General features: G+C 50.6%; 1 protein-coding gene across 4 annotated transcripts in view; it reads right to left on the bottom strand.

The window, feature by feature from the left end:
* The window catches only part of SPTBN4 (spectrin beta, non-erythrocytic 4), a 121,782-nt gene that overhangs the window by 17,602 nt on the left and 89,282 nt on the right, over positions 1 to 14,898 (bottom strand). For all 4 annotated transcript variants that reach the window (XM_012461422.3, XM_012461421.3, XM_012461420.3 and 1 more), the window contains 5 exons: positions 14,045 to 14,308; positions 4,249 to 4,473; positions 3,177 to 3,266; positions 1,035 to 1,313; positions 814 to 944 (listed from right to left, as the gene is read on the bottom strand). In XM_012461422.3, coding sequence (XP_012316845.3) covers positions 814 to 944; positions 1,035 to 1,313; positions 3,177 to 3,266; positions 4,249 to 4,473; positions 14,045 to 14,308 — 989 coding nt within the window. The remainder of the gene's footprint in view (positions 1 to 813; positions 945 to 1,034; positions 1,314 to 3,176; positions 3,267 to 4,248; positions 4,474 to 14,044; positions 14,309 to 14,898) is intronic.

Genomic DNA, 14,898 nt, shown 5'->3' on the forward strand with positions numbered 1-14,898 from the left:
CAGTATGTTCCCTCTGGTCTCAGACGATCCTCCCGCCTCAGCTTCCCAGAGTGTTGAGATTAGAGGATGAGCCACCATGCCTGGCCAGGACTCTGTTTCTGCAAGTCTCGGGTTCAGACAGCCCCACATCTCAGCATGCAGGCAAAGCTCTGCTTCCCTAGATGCATAAGCTCACCTCCATCAGCCTCACCCAGTTTCTATCTCAGTTTCATGCCCCTGCTATCCAGCAACCTGGGTGGGACTCTGGACTTCCAGCTTGGGTCCCCAGCCAATTCACCCCACCTCTATCCCCAGTCTCTGGGCCCACTTGGACAGAAGCTGCTCCCTGTACCTCCTTTCAGATTTCATCCCTGGTCCAGGCCTGGAGCTCATCACCAGCCTCCACCAGGCAACATCACCCCACTGCACCAAGAGGTCTCCGGCCCTACCCCTATAGCCAATCTCAGCAGCGCAGGCTTTTCTGTCGTCCCAGACACTGGGTAGAAAGAGGCCCTTGCCTGTCCTGAGCAAATTCTTCTCTACCCTTGTCCCAGACATCGCCTCCTCTTTTATTCCCCCACAAGGTCACCACCACTACACTCAAATCCGGGTGCTCCTGGCCCCACCCTCTCAACCATCCCTGCGCCGTGGCCCCCCCCAATTCCTGCCTGCCCACTTGCCAAATCCGAGGGCTCCAGCACACAGCAAGGAGGACCTCTCCCACCCAATGTCCAATTGCAGCGCTGCTCCAACTCCCCACAGCCAAGCTTCAGGTCCTGCAGGACCATTCCTGTGAACCGGCTCCGCCCCCACCCCCACCCCCCGCCCGCCCACCTGTCCGGGTGCCCCATCTCCAGCAGCGCCCGGCACTGGCGCGACAGCTGCGCGATGCTTTCCTCGTAGTTCTCCACGCCTTGCTCCAGCTGCAGGTGTTTCTTGAGCAGCTGCAGGGTGCTCTGTTCATCCTGGGGGCACAAAGCGCCCACGATGAGGCGGCAGCGGCGGCCCCGGGCTCCAGCGCCTCCAGGCCCTCCGCACCCCCAGCCCGGGCGCACCTTGCCCTTGTCCTCACTCATCATGAGCAGCTCCTGCTCACCCAGCCACGCCTCCACCTCGGCCACGTCGAAGTAGTACTGCTCCACCTGGAAAGCGGCGTCCAGCGCCTGCTGCCGCCGCTCGGCCGCCTCCCGCAGTCCGGCCCAGGCACTCTGCAGCTGCTCAAAGCCCCGGCGCACGGCCTCTGCCTCCGGGCTGCGCAGCGACGCCAGCGCGCCCGCGCGCTCCAGCACCTCCTCCAGGCGCGGCCCGTGTGCCTGGATCTCCCGCCGCAGGCCCTGGGGACGGGAGGTGGGGGTGTGGGTGGAGAGGGCGCTTTCCGAGGTCCTGCAAGACCACAGGCTCCTCTGCTACTGGCATGGCCCAAGGAGCAATTAACAAGCACCCCCAGTTAGCTTACCACGTGCCGGGACCATGTAAGCATTTTGCTGATACCCCCTCACTCGTCATAACCCCATGCTAAGGTGGGAAAACAGTCACAGAGGGGTGAAGTACGGCGCCCAAGAACAAGCAGCCAGTAAGGAGTGACACGATTTGAACACAGGAGGCTAGTTCCAGAGACTGCTCTGAGCCAAGACACTTGCCGACCCAAGATGGGCCCTAACACAGAAACCCTGCAACTTAGCAGCTGAGGTATCGTTGATACACAGTGAAGTGCACCAACCTTAGGTATACAGTTGCACACATTTGTGCACGCGCATACACCAGAGTGCCCAGATCAGCCTGTGGAACACTTCCGTGCCCCAGAAGGTTCTCTCAGCACTCTGTACTTGCAGAGTACCTTATTTAACTTTTCATGTGCCTCAACTGGTCAGCAAAAATAACAGCCAGTGCGTCCTCTTCTTTTGCTTTTTTAGAGACAGGGTCCCGCTCTATCGCCCATGCTGGAGTGCAGAGGCACTATCGGACTCACTGCAGCTTTAAACTCTTGGGCTCAAGTGATCCTCCTGCCTCAGCCTCCTAAGTAGCTGGAACTACAAGTGTGTACCACCATGCCTGGCTATTTTTTTTCTTTTCTGTTTTTTTGAGACAGAGCTTCACTCTATTACCAGGTGCCAGGGTGGAGTGCAGTGGCGCGATCTCGGCTCACTGCAACCTCCACCTCCCAGGTTCAAGCAATTCTCCTGCTTCAGCCTCCCAAGTAGCTAGGACTACAGGTACGTGACCACACCTGGCTAATTTTTTTATTTTTTAGAAGAGATGGGGTTTCACCACGTTGGCCAGGATGGTCTCAATCTCTTGACCTTGTGATCCACCTGCCTTGTCCAGTAGCCATTCCCCTTCCTTCTAGTCACAAGCCCCTGATTTTCCTTTGGGGAACTCCCTTTGCCTCCATCTCAGCCTTGGAAATTAAGGTAAGGCTGATTCCAGCAGCAAGTTCCAGGGGAGAGCACTTAGCCAGGCCAGCCCAAGGAGCAGTCCAAATCCCCGTCCATCATTAGTTCAGGGGTGGGCATGGGACGCAGGTTGAGACAATGAGAGTTATTCCTGGGAATGTCGCTGACATTATAGAGAGGGGAAAATTCTCTTCAGTTTTGCTGGCGGGAGGTAAACCTGAATCTATTGGAGGCCTTTTATCACCAGGAGAGGAGAATTGGCTCATCCAGAGAAATGAATGAGAAAGCTCATTCAGAAAAACAAACAGGCTGGGCGTGGTGGCTCACACCTGTAATCTCACACTTTGGGAGGCCAAGGAGTGGATCACTTGAGGCCAGGAGTTTGAGACCAGCCTGGCCAACATGGTGAGACACCCCCCGACACCCCCGTCTCTACTAAAAATACAAAAATTAGCCAGGCGTGGTGGTGCATACCTGTAATCCCAGCTACCTGGGCAGTTAAGGCAGGAGAACCGCTTGAACTCAGGAAGCGGAGGTTGCAGTGAGTGGAGATTGCACCACTGCACTCCAGCCTGGGCAACAGAGCAGGACTCCATCTCAAAAAAGGAAGAAGAAGAAGAAAGAAAAACAAACAAGAAACAGTCAAGAGTCATGAAAATACATGGAAGGCCCTGGATACGTCAGTATCTATGTCCACACTCTTGTTAATTCCAAAATCCAATAAGTATCACTGTTTTCTCTTTAACCACCTTCAGACGTTGTCTATCATGTGTCTAACTTACTCCCTCACCTGGCTCTGCTCACCTGGTTCTTTTTGATGTGCTGCTGGACCGCCTGTAAGCCGTCGCCTCGCTCTGTCTGCATGGCCAGTGGCAGCCGTTCCTGAACCCATGCCTGGAGGGGACACAGGGGGCAGGTCAAGGAAGGAATGCATCCAAGAACCCCTGCGTCGCAACTAAACTTTGCACTTGCGGCATCCAAGGCCCTCCCTTGCCTGAGAGCCCAGTCGCACCTTCGGCCTCCTCCATTTTTTTGTGTGTGGGAGGGGGATGGGAACCAAACCCTCAGGCTTACATAATCCTCCCACCTCAGCCTCCCAAGTAGCTGAGACTACAGGCGCCACCACGCTGTCTCAGCCTCCTCTGTTGACATACTCTCTCTTGCTCGCTGTGCTCAAGCCAGGCTCACACCACGGGCCTTTGCACGAGCAGGTCTTGCTTCCTGGAATTCCATTCCCATTTCCTCAGCTGGCTCACTGCTACTCTTCCTTCAGACTTCAGCTCAGACATCCCCTCCTCCAGGAAGCCCTCCCTGACTTTGAACCTTGGCCAGTTGCCTTCTCTGGGCTCCCACAGACCCCTAGAATCCCCTATCATATTCCTAACCACCCTGAATTGTCACCGTCTGGGGACAAGTCTATTTTTCCTGTTGGACTCCGAGCCCTCTGGGGCACAATGGGGTCTGCCTTGGTCACCCCTGTGGCCCCAGTATCATCCAAACGCAGCGCTGGGGCCAGAAGGATCAACTGAGTGAGCAAATGAATGAGCAAATCAGGAAGCTGAGTAATCGAATGAGGAAATGAACAGACGCGTGAATGAGTGAATGCATAATAAGTAAATAAATGAGTGGAGGAAAGGACAAAGGATGGATGAGTGAATCAATACATGAGCGATTTCATGAATAAATCAATCAACTATTCAAAGTGAGTAAATGAATGTGAATGAATGAATGAGTGAAAGGCTGAATGCGTTTTTCAGCGTATGAGTGGGAGCGTCTCAGCCCTCTCCATCCTCGGCCCCGCCCCGTGCCATGGCCCCGCCTCGTGCCCACTTTCTCCGCCCCCCCGCTCCGCCCCGGGCTCCTGCGCGGGCCTCACCAGCTCGTCGTCCAGGTCGTGCGCCACCTGGTGCAACTCCTTGGAGGCCAGCAGCAAGCGGCGGCGCTCCTGCAGCGGCTCGAGCAGGCGCACCAGGCGCTCGCCCACCGCGTTCTGCCGCTCGCCCACCAGCTCCTTGCTCGCGGGTTCCAGCGGCAGCGCCGCAGTCTGGGCCTGCAGCTCTCCCACCTCGCGGTACCATTCCTCTACCTGCGACTCCATGGACTGTGGGGACAGGTGACAGGGGCAGGGTCGGCGGGGCCCACCTACCCTCCCGATCCTGTGACTCTCCGGTACCCTTATGGTGACAGCCAGACCCCTCGCTGCGGCCCACCCTTCCACCCTCTCCTTGCTCAGCCCCCTCCAGGAGCGATGGCCTCCGCATGAACCTGCATCACACTAAGCTAGTCCCTGCCTGGGAGCCTTTGCCTTTGCTGTTTCCTCTACCAGGCATGCTCTTCCTTGTCAATCAGATTTCAGCTGGAGTATTACCTTCTTAAAGAGGCTTACCTGACCCCGGAACTAAAGTGGTCCATTAATTGACTAGTTCTCAGAACAACCCTTCAACGTTGGTAGTCTCCCTGTTTTACAGAGAAGGAAACTGAGGCCAAGAGAAGTTAAAGAATTTGTCCAAAGAGTCAACTTTCCAAAAATTATTACTATCAAGTTTAGTAATAATTTTTTGTTAATGATTTCTTTTTTTTTTTTTTTTGAGAAGGAGTCTGGCTCTGTCGAGGCTGGAGTGCAATGGCATAATCTCCGCACAATGCAACCTTCACTTCCTGGGTTCAAATGATTCTCCTGCCTCAGCCTCCGGAGTAACTGGGATTACAAGCACTCACCATCATGCCTGGCTAAATTCTGTATTTTTGTAGAGATGGGGTTTCACCATAATGGCCAGGCTGGTCTTGAACTCCTGACCTCAGGTGATCCACCCACCTTGGCCTCCCAAAGTTCTGGGATTACAGGCTGAAAAATTATTTGACACTAAAAAATTATCAAAAAAATACAAAGCTATAGTGATTTGGATGGCGGCTGTGTCACAGGGACAGACAGGAATGCAAAAGCAGACCCAAATATACAGGAAAATGCATGTGTTTCACAGGTACAAATTCAAATCCCCAAGGAAAAGATGGATTACTTAATGAATGGTCATGTGCTAACTGGCTAACCAGTTTAGCTGGATCCTTTCCTTGCTGTTTGTACTGAAAGCAATTCCAGATGGATTAAAGACCTAAATGGAGTGAGTAAATCCATAAGACACTAAAAGAAAACCTGAGCAAATGCTTTTATAATGTTGGGATGGAGAAAAATCTTTCTAAGCATAAAAAACAGAAAGGGAAAGATTTATAAATTTGATCACATAAAAATAAAAATCCTTCTGCATCAACCAAAATTTCATAGAGTTGGAAGGCAAACGACAAACTGTAAAAATTGATATATATTAGAGTAAGGAACTAGTTTCTTTAACAATCAAAGAATTTCCCTCCATCCTGCTTCCTTTATCTTCATAGCACTTACCACCATCAGACAACTCTCTTTATTTTTTTGGGGTGTGTTGTTTTTGTTTTCTGACAGGGTCTTGCTCTGTCATCCAGGCTGGAATGCAGTGGTGAGATCATAGCTCACTGCAGCCTCGAACTCCCGGGCTCAAGGGATCCTCTTGCCTCAGCCTCCCAAGTAGCTAGGACTACAGGCACACGCCACCATGCCCAGCTCATTTTTTAAATTTGTCATAAAGATGGGGGTCTCACTATGTTGCCCAGGCTGGTCTTGAACTCCTGGGCTCAAACTCTTCTCCCACATTGGCCTTTCAAAGTGCTGAGATTACAGGCGTGAGCCACCGCTTCTGGGTACTTGTGTATTTTTACTGGTCCCCTGCTTCCAGAATGTGACCCACATGAGGGGAGGGGCTCTGTCACACTCACTGCTGTATTCTTGAAAGCCTAGAACAATTTCTGGTACACAATAGGCCTCCAGTTATGATTTGTTCAATGTATGCATGAATGACATCAGCAAAGAAAAAGACTGCCCAAAAAGAGAAATGGGTATCAGATGTGAGCAGGCAACAGACAAAAGAAATAAGCATATGAAAAGGTGCCCAGTCTTATTAATCAGCTGGAAAATGCAAACTTAAACAAGACATCCTTTTCTTTATTCTTCCTTTCTTTTTTTTTTTTTTTGAGACAGAGTTTTGCTCTTTTTGCCCAGGTTGGAGTGCAATGGCACAATCTCAGCTCACTGCAACCTCCACCTCCTGGGAGGAATCGCCTTGGAATCACCTCCAAGTGATTCTTCTGCCTCAGCCTCTGGAGTGGCTGGGATTACAGGCACGTGCCACTATGCCCAGCTAATTTTTTGCATTTTTAACAGAAATGGGGCTTCACCATGTTTGTCAGGCTAGTCTTGAACTCCTGACCTCAGGTGATCCACCTGCCTTGGCATCCCAAAGTGCTGGGATTACAGAAGTGAGTCACCCATGCCCGGCCAAGACATCCTTTTCTATACATTAGGTTAGCAAAAATGTAAAAGACTTATAGTATCTAATGCTGGAAAAGATGCTGGGAGATGGGCACACTCAGCCACTGTCAGTGGTGGTGTAAATTGGTAGAGCCTTTTTGGAAGGCAATTTGGCAGGTCTTACATCAAAATGCAAAATGTGCATCTGCTTGACTCAGCACTGGCACTTCCACTTCTAGGAATATAACTAAAAAAATACTGGCACAGACCTGGCGTGGGCTCACGCCTGTAATCCCAGCACTTTGGGAGGCCAAGGCGGGCGGATCACAAGGTCAGGAGTTTGAGACCAGGCTAGCCAACATGGTAAAACCTTGTCTCCATTGAAAATACAAAAATTAGCTAGGCATGGTGGTGCATGCCTGTAATCTCAGCTACTCGGGAGGCTGAGGCAGGAGAATTGCTTGAACTCAGGAGGCAGAGGTTGCAGTGAGCCGAGATTGCGCCACTCCAGCCTGGGTGACAGAGCAAGACTCTATCTCAAAATAAATAAATAGGCCGGGCGTGGTGGCTCACGCCTGGAATCTCAGCACTTTGCGAGGCCGAGGTGGGCGGATCACCTGAGCTCAGGAGTTCGAGACCAGCCTTACCAGCATAGTGAAACCCTGTCTATAAAAAATAAAAATAATAAATAAATAAATACATAAATAAATAAAATTTAAAAAGAAAATAAATTTTAAAAAGAAGAAATACTGGCAGAGATCCACAAAGATGTAATCAGAACAGTTTGTGATGGGAAAAAAATGGAAATAACCTGAATGCTTATCAGGAAAGAAATGGTTAAGCCAGGTGCAGCAGCTCATGCCTGGAATCCCAGCTACGCGGAGGCTGAGGTGAGAGGACTGCTTGAGCCCAGGAGTTTGAGACCAGCCTGGGCAACACAGTGAGACCTCCTCTCTTTTTTTTTCTTTTTTTTGAGACTGAGTCTTGCTCTGTCACCCAGACTGGAGTGCAGTGGTGCGATCCCAGCTCACTGTAATGTAACCTCTACCTCCCGGGTTCAAGCGATTTTCCTGCCTCAGCCTCCTGAGTAGCTGAGATTACAGGCGTTCGCCACCGTGCCTGGCTAATTTTTGTATTTTTAGTAGAGACAGGGTTTCACCATGTTGGTCAGGCTGTTCTCAAACTCCTGACCTGTGATCCACCTGCATCGGCCTCCCAAAGTGCTGGGATTACAGGCGTGAGCCACCATGCCCAACGTGAGACCTCTTCTCTTAAAAAAAAAAAAAAAGAGTAAAATGGTTAAACAAATCAAGACCAGTATGAAATAACAGCCAAGAGTTACTGTTAAGAAGAAAAAGCAATTTAGAACCTACCTATGAATATAAATTTGTAGTGGATTGCACATGCATAAAAATTCCCTGGAGTAAACAAGAAGTTCGTAACAGATGGTTCTTATTGGGAGGATGAGAACTTACTGAATGGGGAACAGGGATGAAGGAGATAATTTCCCCATAGGATTTCCTTAGAGTTTTTGATGTCTTAACCATGAAAATTCATTTATTCAAAAATTGAAATTAAACATGAATGCCTGGAAAGTGCTGTTTTTTTTTAAATTAAAAAAAATTAAACATGAAAAGCAAATAAAATAAAAACATTAAACATCCATATATGTAAGCCTGTAGATGCACAGAAAGAGGTCTAGACAGATGCACACGAAGTAACTGAGGCTCCCTGTGGGATGTGGGATTGGGAGGCAGATCAGAGGGAGGCTTCAGGTTTTACTGAAGACTGCTGGGTTAGTAAATTTTTTTCCCAAAAGAATATATGTATGTATTACCCTTGTAATTCTAAACAGATGGAGGAAAACTAGAGAAGAAAACAAAATAACAATAAAAAAAATTAAGTGGAAGCAGATTATGGCAAATGACTGCAAAACAAAACCCAAAACTCAAGAACCAAGCCAAGACTTCTTGCTCCAAGGTTCTGTAGTGCAGTTATTGGTTTTGCCTGCCCAAAATCCCTCCTCTCCTTCCAAACACATCAAAACTCACTCTCAGGTCCTGAGCTTCCTGAAGGGCAAATGAAACCTAGAGAGCCATGGGTAATCACATGACCCAAGTGGGACCAATCAGCACACTGAAAACACCCTGGCTATAAGGATTGGGTCAGAGATGAGCATGTGACCTCAGATGGGCCAATGAAAACTCTTCCCACTTTTTATTTTTTGGTAGAGGTGGGGTCTCACTATGTTGGCCAGGCTGGTCTCGAACTCCTGGCCTCAAGAGATCCTCCCATCTTGGCCTTCTAAAGTGTGGGATTACAAGTGTGAGCCACTGTGCCCGGCTACTGTCCCCACTTTTGCCAGTAAAGTGTGTGTGCACAGAAGAGATGCTGTCTTTCCTATGGGCTTCCTAAACTGGGAGGATATAGGCCTGGCATCCTGGGGTCATCCTGCCAACATCAGGGACTCCCTGATAATGAGGCCAACACAGAAGAAAGTGGTGCTCAGAGAAGAAGACAAGATTTGTGAAGACATAATTGGAGTTACTGGTCAAATTGTGTCTTCATAAATTGAAGACATAATTTGTGAATTGTGAAAATATAATTAGCTGAGATTGTGCCACTGCACTCCAGCCTGGGTGACACAGTGAGACTCAAGAAAGAAAGAAAGAAAGAAAAAGGAGGAAGGGAAGGGAAGGAGGGGGAGGGAAGGGGAGCGGAAGGAAGGGGAGGAAAGAAAGGGAAGGGAAGGGAAGGGAAGGGAAGGGGAGGAGAGAGGCGGGGAGGGGAGGAAAGAAAGGGAAAGGAAGGGGAGGGGAGGGGAGGGAAAGGGAAGAAAGAAAGAAAGGAAGGGGAGGAAAGAAGGAAGGAAGGAGGGGTCCCTTGCCTTGTTGCCTTGAGTCACGCAGAGCAAGGACTGGGGCTGTACAGCCTTGAATCTGCACTCCTCTCCCAGGCCATGCTGAGCTGGATACAAAAACATGGAGCAGGGAAGCAGAACGGGGGGAGGTGGTGTTTCCTTGGCCAGAGAAAGAGCTTTGCTTAGGGTGGGAGTGGGCCTGGAAAAAGTGAGGGGTCCCCAGGGACAGAGCCTGGCAGCTGCAAAGCCTCCAGTGCTTTTTCTCAGATGGCAGGAGACCAGTCTCCACCCCTCCAAGCAGAAGCCTGTGGTGGAGGCCGACCAGCTGGCCAGGTCCCTGAGGGCTGGGAAGCCGTGACTTGAGACTCCACCATCTGGCTTCTCGGCCAGGAAGCACAGCTTGGCAAGAGGCCCTGAGAGAGGATTCTGGGTCACGTGGCCAGGACCTGGAAGGTGGGGTCCCAGGGAGCCTGCTGGAGCATGTGGGGTGGAGGACAAGGGAGATGACACAAGGAGGACGTGAGGAACAAGGAGAGTCCAAGGGAAGGAGGCAGAAATGGAGGAGTCAAATAAGAGACAGAGAGACCAGGCACAGTGGCTCACGCCTATAATCCCAGCATTTTGGGACACTGAGGCGGGCGGATCATCTGAGGTCAGGTGTTCAAGACCAGCCTGACCAACATGGTGAAACCCTATCTCTACCAAAAATACAAAATTTAGCCAGCCGTGGTGGCCCATGCCTGTAATCCCAGCTACTCAGGAGGCTGAGGCAGGAGAATCGCTTGAACCCGGTAGGCCGAGGTTGCAGTAAGCCAAGATTGTGCCATTACACTCCAGCCTAGATGACCAAGTAAGACTCTGTCCCTCACTCCCCCCCAAAAAAGAGACAGAGAGAAGGGAGTGAGAGAGTAGGACAGAGAGAAACACAAGAGAAGAGAGAGGCAGAGATGGCAAAGAGAGGACAGAAAGAGGCAGAGAGGCAGTGATGAGAGAGACAGAAACTAAGGAACACAGAAAGGCTGGGGAGGAAGGACAGACACAGCCCCGCAGAGAGGCGGAGGGGGACAGATTGCTCACACAGGACACACCACTCCACCCCCAGACCCTGAGCCAGCACCTCCCCCACCCAGCCTGGCCTCAGTGCCCTGAGGGTGGATAGGACAGCCATACAACATGCTAGGCTGGGTGACAGCCTACCCGACTCCCTTGTATGCCCCAGGGGACAGCAGGGCCTTGGGAGGTCCCTTCCCCAGTGGCAGGTCCTGTGGGGCAGCCATGGCCCACACAGTCACTCCCTGCCTTGGGCTCCCTCTGCTGGGAAAAGGACCCAGGAGTGTCGTGCTGGGGCCTGCCCCTGGCACCCATCCATCACTGTAAGACCCCAGGGCCACTCCCTTGTCTCCTCTGAGCTTCAGCCCCTCTCTTGAACAATGAGGACACCCATATCATGGCTTGCTGGGCTTGGTTGGGACTGAACCCTCTACGGGAGGGAAGAGCTAACTCTGTACTATGGCTGAAGCAGGAGGCCCTAATTCCTTCCTCTGAAACCTAAATAGTACAAAAGACGGTTAGGATGGTCAAGCTCGCCAGTTGCACTGGGAAAAAATGCAAACGCGCACACTGCAGTTAGGTACCACTTCCCAGCCATCGGACTGGGAAGGGTCTAAAACGTCTGACAACACCAAGTGTTGGCAAGGACAGGACGGAGCAGGAGCTCGTGTGTACTGCTGGGGAGAGAGCACCCAGCCGCACAAGGACCTGGGCAGGCGATTTGGCAAAAGCAAGTGAGCCAAAGATGGTTCTTTTAACACTATGTGAATATTTTATTTACCACTTCCAAATTACTTTTTTTTTTTGAGACGGGGGTCTCATTCTGTCGACCAGATTGGGGTGCAGTGACACAATCATGGCTCACTGCAGCTTCAACCAACCTCCTGGGCTCAAGTGATCCTCCCACTTCAGCCTTCTGAGTAGCTGGGACCACAAGCATGTGGATCTCGCTATGTTGCCCAGGCTGGTCTGGAACTCCTGGGCTTAAGCGATCCTCCTGCCTTGGCCTCCCAAAGTGCTAGGAATACAGGCATAAGCCACTGTGCCCAATCATCCACGTTGCTTTTTTAAAATGTGTTTTAATACAGTGAATGTCAATAGGTCTAATCCATACAGACAAAGCTTTTTGAGGATCTCAGTGCCTTTTAAGAGTGTAAGTGGAGGGCCAGGCACAGTGGCTCACATCTGTAATCCCAGCACTTTGGGAGGCCAGGGTGGGCAGATCATGAGGTCAGGAGATCGAGACCATCCTGGCCAACATGATGAAACCCTGTCTCTACTAAAAACACAAAAAATTAGCCGGGTGTGGTTGCAGGTGTCTATAATCCTAGCTACCAGGGAGGCTGAGGCAGGAGACTCGCTTGAACCCAGGAGGCAGAGATTGCAGTGAGCTGAGATCACACCACTGCACTGCAGCCTGGGCAACAGAGCAAGACTCCATCTCAAAAAAAAAAAAAAAAAAAAAAAATAGTATAAGGGCTCCTGGAGACCCAGATGTTCGAGAGCTGCTGGTCTATATAAAGTAATGACCCTCATTGGCTGGAGGCGGTGGCTCACACCTGTAATCCCAGCACTCTGGGAGGCTGAGGTGGGCAGATCACCTGAGGTCAGGAGTTCAAGACCAGCCTGGTCAACATGGCAAAAGCCCGTCTCTACTAAAAATACAAAAATTAGCTGGGCATGGTGGCGCGTGCCTGTAATCCCAGCTACTCAGGAGGCTGAGGCAGGAGAATTGTTTGAACCCAGAAGGTGGGGTTGCAGTGAGCTGAGATGGCACCATTGCACTCCAGCCTGGGCAACAAGAGTGAAACTCCATCTCAAAAAAATAATAATAAATAAATAAATAAAGTGCTGAGCTCACTGGCCTCCTGCACATTTGGATCTGTTTGTCTTTCTGTTCTTTTGCCTGCTTCCGCCACCAGAGTGGGATCAACTTGAAGGCAGTAACTTTTCATCCATTTTGCCAACTGCTACATCCCAACACCCAGAAAAGTGCTTGGCACATAGTGGGTACCTAATAATTATCTGATGCAGAGATGAATGAATAAATACTAATCAGTGTCATTATGTATTTCTTTTTTATTTTTTTTTAAAGTATAGAGATGGGGTTTCACTATGTTGGCCAGACAGGTGTCGAACTCCTGACCTTGTGATCCACCCGCCTCAGCCTCCCAAAGTGCTGGGATTATAGGCGTGAGCCACTGCACCTGGCCTGTTACCCATTTCTTACTAGCCTTTTTTTTTTTTTTTTTGGCCACACACTAGGCCAAGCCCTATAGAAGCACATCTACATAGGAAGTATATCAAAAAGGAGTGAAGAGTCGAGGGCGCTGGATTGAAATCCAGGGTTTGCTATTTGCTACTCTGGACAAGTGAGTTCACCTCTCACCTCCTGGAACCTCAGTTTCCCTGAGTCAAGTGGGCCAGATATCATGGCTCATGCCTGTAATCCCAGCACTTTGGAAGGCTGAGGCGAGAGGGTTGCTTGAGCCCAAGAGTGTGAGACCAGCCCGGGCAATATGGTGAGACCCTGTTTCTATAAAAAGTTTAAAAAGATTATCCAGGTGTGGGGGTGTGCACTTGTGGTCTCAGCTACTTGGAAAGCTGAAGTAGGAGAATCACTTGAACCCAAGAGTTTGAGGCTGCAATGGACTGAGATCAAGCCACTGTACTCTGGCTTGGGCAACAGAGTGAGTCCTTATCTCAAAGGAAAAAACAACCACCACCAACAACCAATAAAAGAAAACCAAAGGCAGGAGCCATTACTCCTTGGGAGGTGAGAAGCAATGGCCACATTCACCTCTGGTCGTTCCACATGAACTGCTGTGTACCAAGCATCGAGCTGCCAACCTGGGAGCAGATACAAAGCAGATGCTGTGCCTGTTCTCTAAGAGTGCCCTGTTTCATAAAGGAGACACTGATTAGCTCTGTGTCCTTGGGCCAGGTGCCTTACTTTCTGTGCCTCAGTTTCCCCCATTGGTAAAACGGGATAATAACAGTAGCAATCTCCAGAAGTTGCTGGAAGGAGTCAGTGAATGCTTGGCCTAGAGACTGGTAGAGGAACGCTGAATGAACGTCACTGTTATTCCATGCAAAGCCATTTCCCTACCCCTGAGACTTGGTTTCTCCATCCAGGAAATGGGTGTCAAGGTCCTGTGAAACCTTTAGCATGCTGGTCATTGACCTACTGCTCTGTGGCTCTAGATCCTTCCTTTTTCCTTCGTACTTCATACCTCAGGGGTGGTGGCTGCTTCCAACAGTTATTACTAGCTGGATTGCTTCAGTAATCCCTTTCTGCTCTTCCACAAGTTTGAAATAAATCCCTGTATTAAATCCCCTCCATCTGAAATACCTTGAGTGGGGTTGGACCCTGACCTGGCCCCCATGTGGCATAGGGAGCCCCCATCTGGGCCAGGCTGGCCGTACCTGTAGCTTCTTGAGCTGACTGTTGACGGTGGCCAGGTCCCCTCCAGGGTCCACATCTTGCAGCTGGCTCTCCATGTGGAGGAGCTTCTTGTCCAGCTCAGCGAAGCTCTGCACCAGCTGGTCTGCTTTGCTGGCCTCAAAGAGCTGCCGTGCCTTGGCCTGGGTGGTGCTCTCCAGCTCTGCCCAGCACTGGCGGATCTCGCCCAGTTTCTTCCGCACAGAGGCTGCCAGTTCGGGCTTCTCCTGCATCAGCTGCTGGCCCTCCTGTCCCAGGCAGGTGGATGGCAGGAGATGGGGAAGAAGCATCAATGGTGGGGAGGGACAGAGAGGTATGGGAGAGCAACAGGACACAGGGAAAGATGTGAAAAGAGAATCGGAGGCAGAGAGTTGCAGACACATAGGGAGAGAGAGACACGAGGGGTGGATGCAGAGATAGGCCCAGAAATGGAAGGAACCAAGGAAGAGAGACAAGAAGAGAGAAAGACAGACAGAGGAGAGGAGAGGGAGACAGAGAGAGACAGAGGGACACAGAGACATGGGAAGGAGACAGGGAGACACAAATAGCCACAGAGTGATCAACACAGAGACAGGCGCAGAAAATCAGAAATATGGGGGGACAAGGAGAGAGGGATAGACAGAGAGGAAAGAAACAGGGAGCCAGAGAGGCAGGGAGAGAATGAACGTCCATTAAACTCAAATCGAGAAGACTGCCTTCACCATATGCCACCATTTACGGAACATTAATGACCACTTAAGGGTTTAAGGCCAACCTGGGTGTCTCTGTGTGAGTTAGAAGAATGGGCATATCCAGGGCTGTAGGTCTAGGGGTTCAGCCAGAGTAGGGGGAAGTTCTG

This window comes from Aotus nancymaae, unplaced genomic scaffold (assembly GCF_030222135.1).
Source record: "Aotus nancymaae isolate 86718 unplaced genomic scaffold, 86718_ANA_hifiasm-v0.15.2.pri h1tg000028l, whole genome shotgun sequence".
In the NCBI taxonomy this organism is placed as follows: domain Eukaryota; kingdom Metazoa; phylum Chordata; class Mammalia; order Primates; family Aotidae; genus Aotus; species Aotus nancymaae.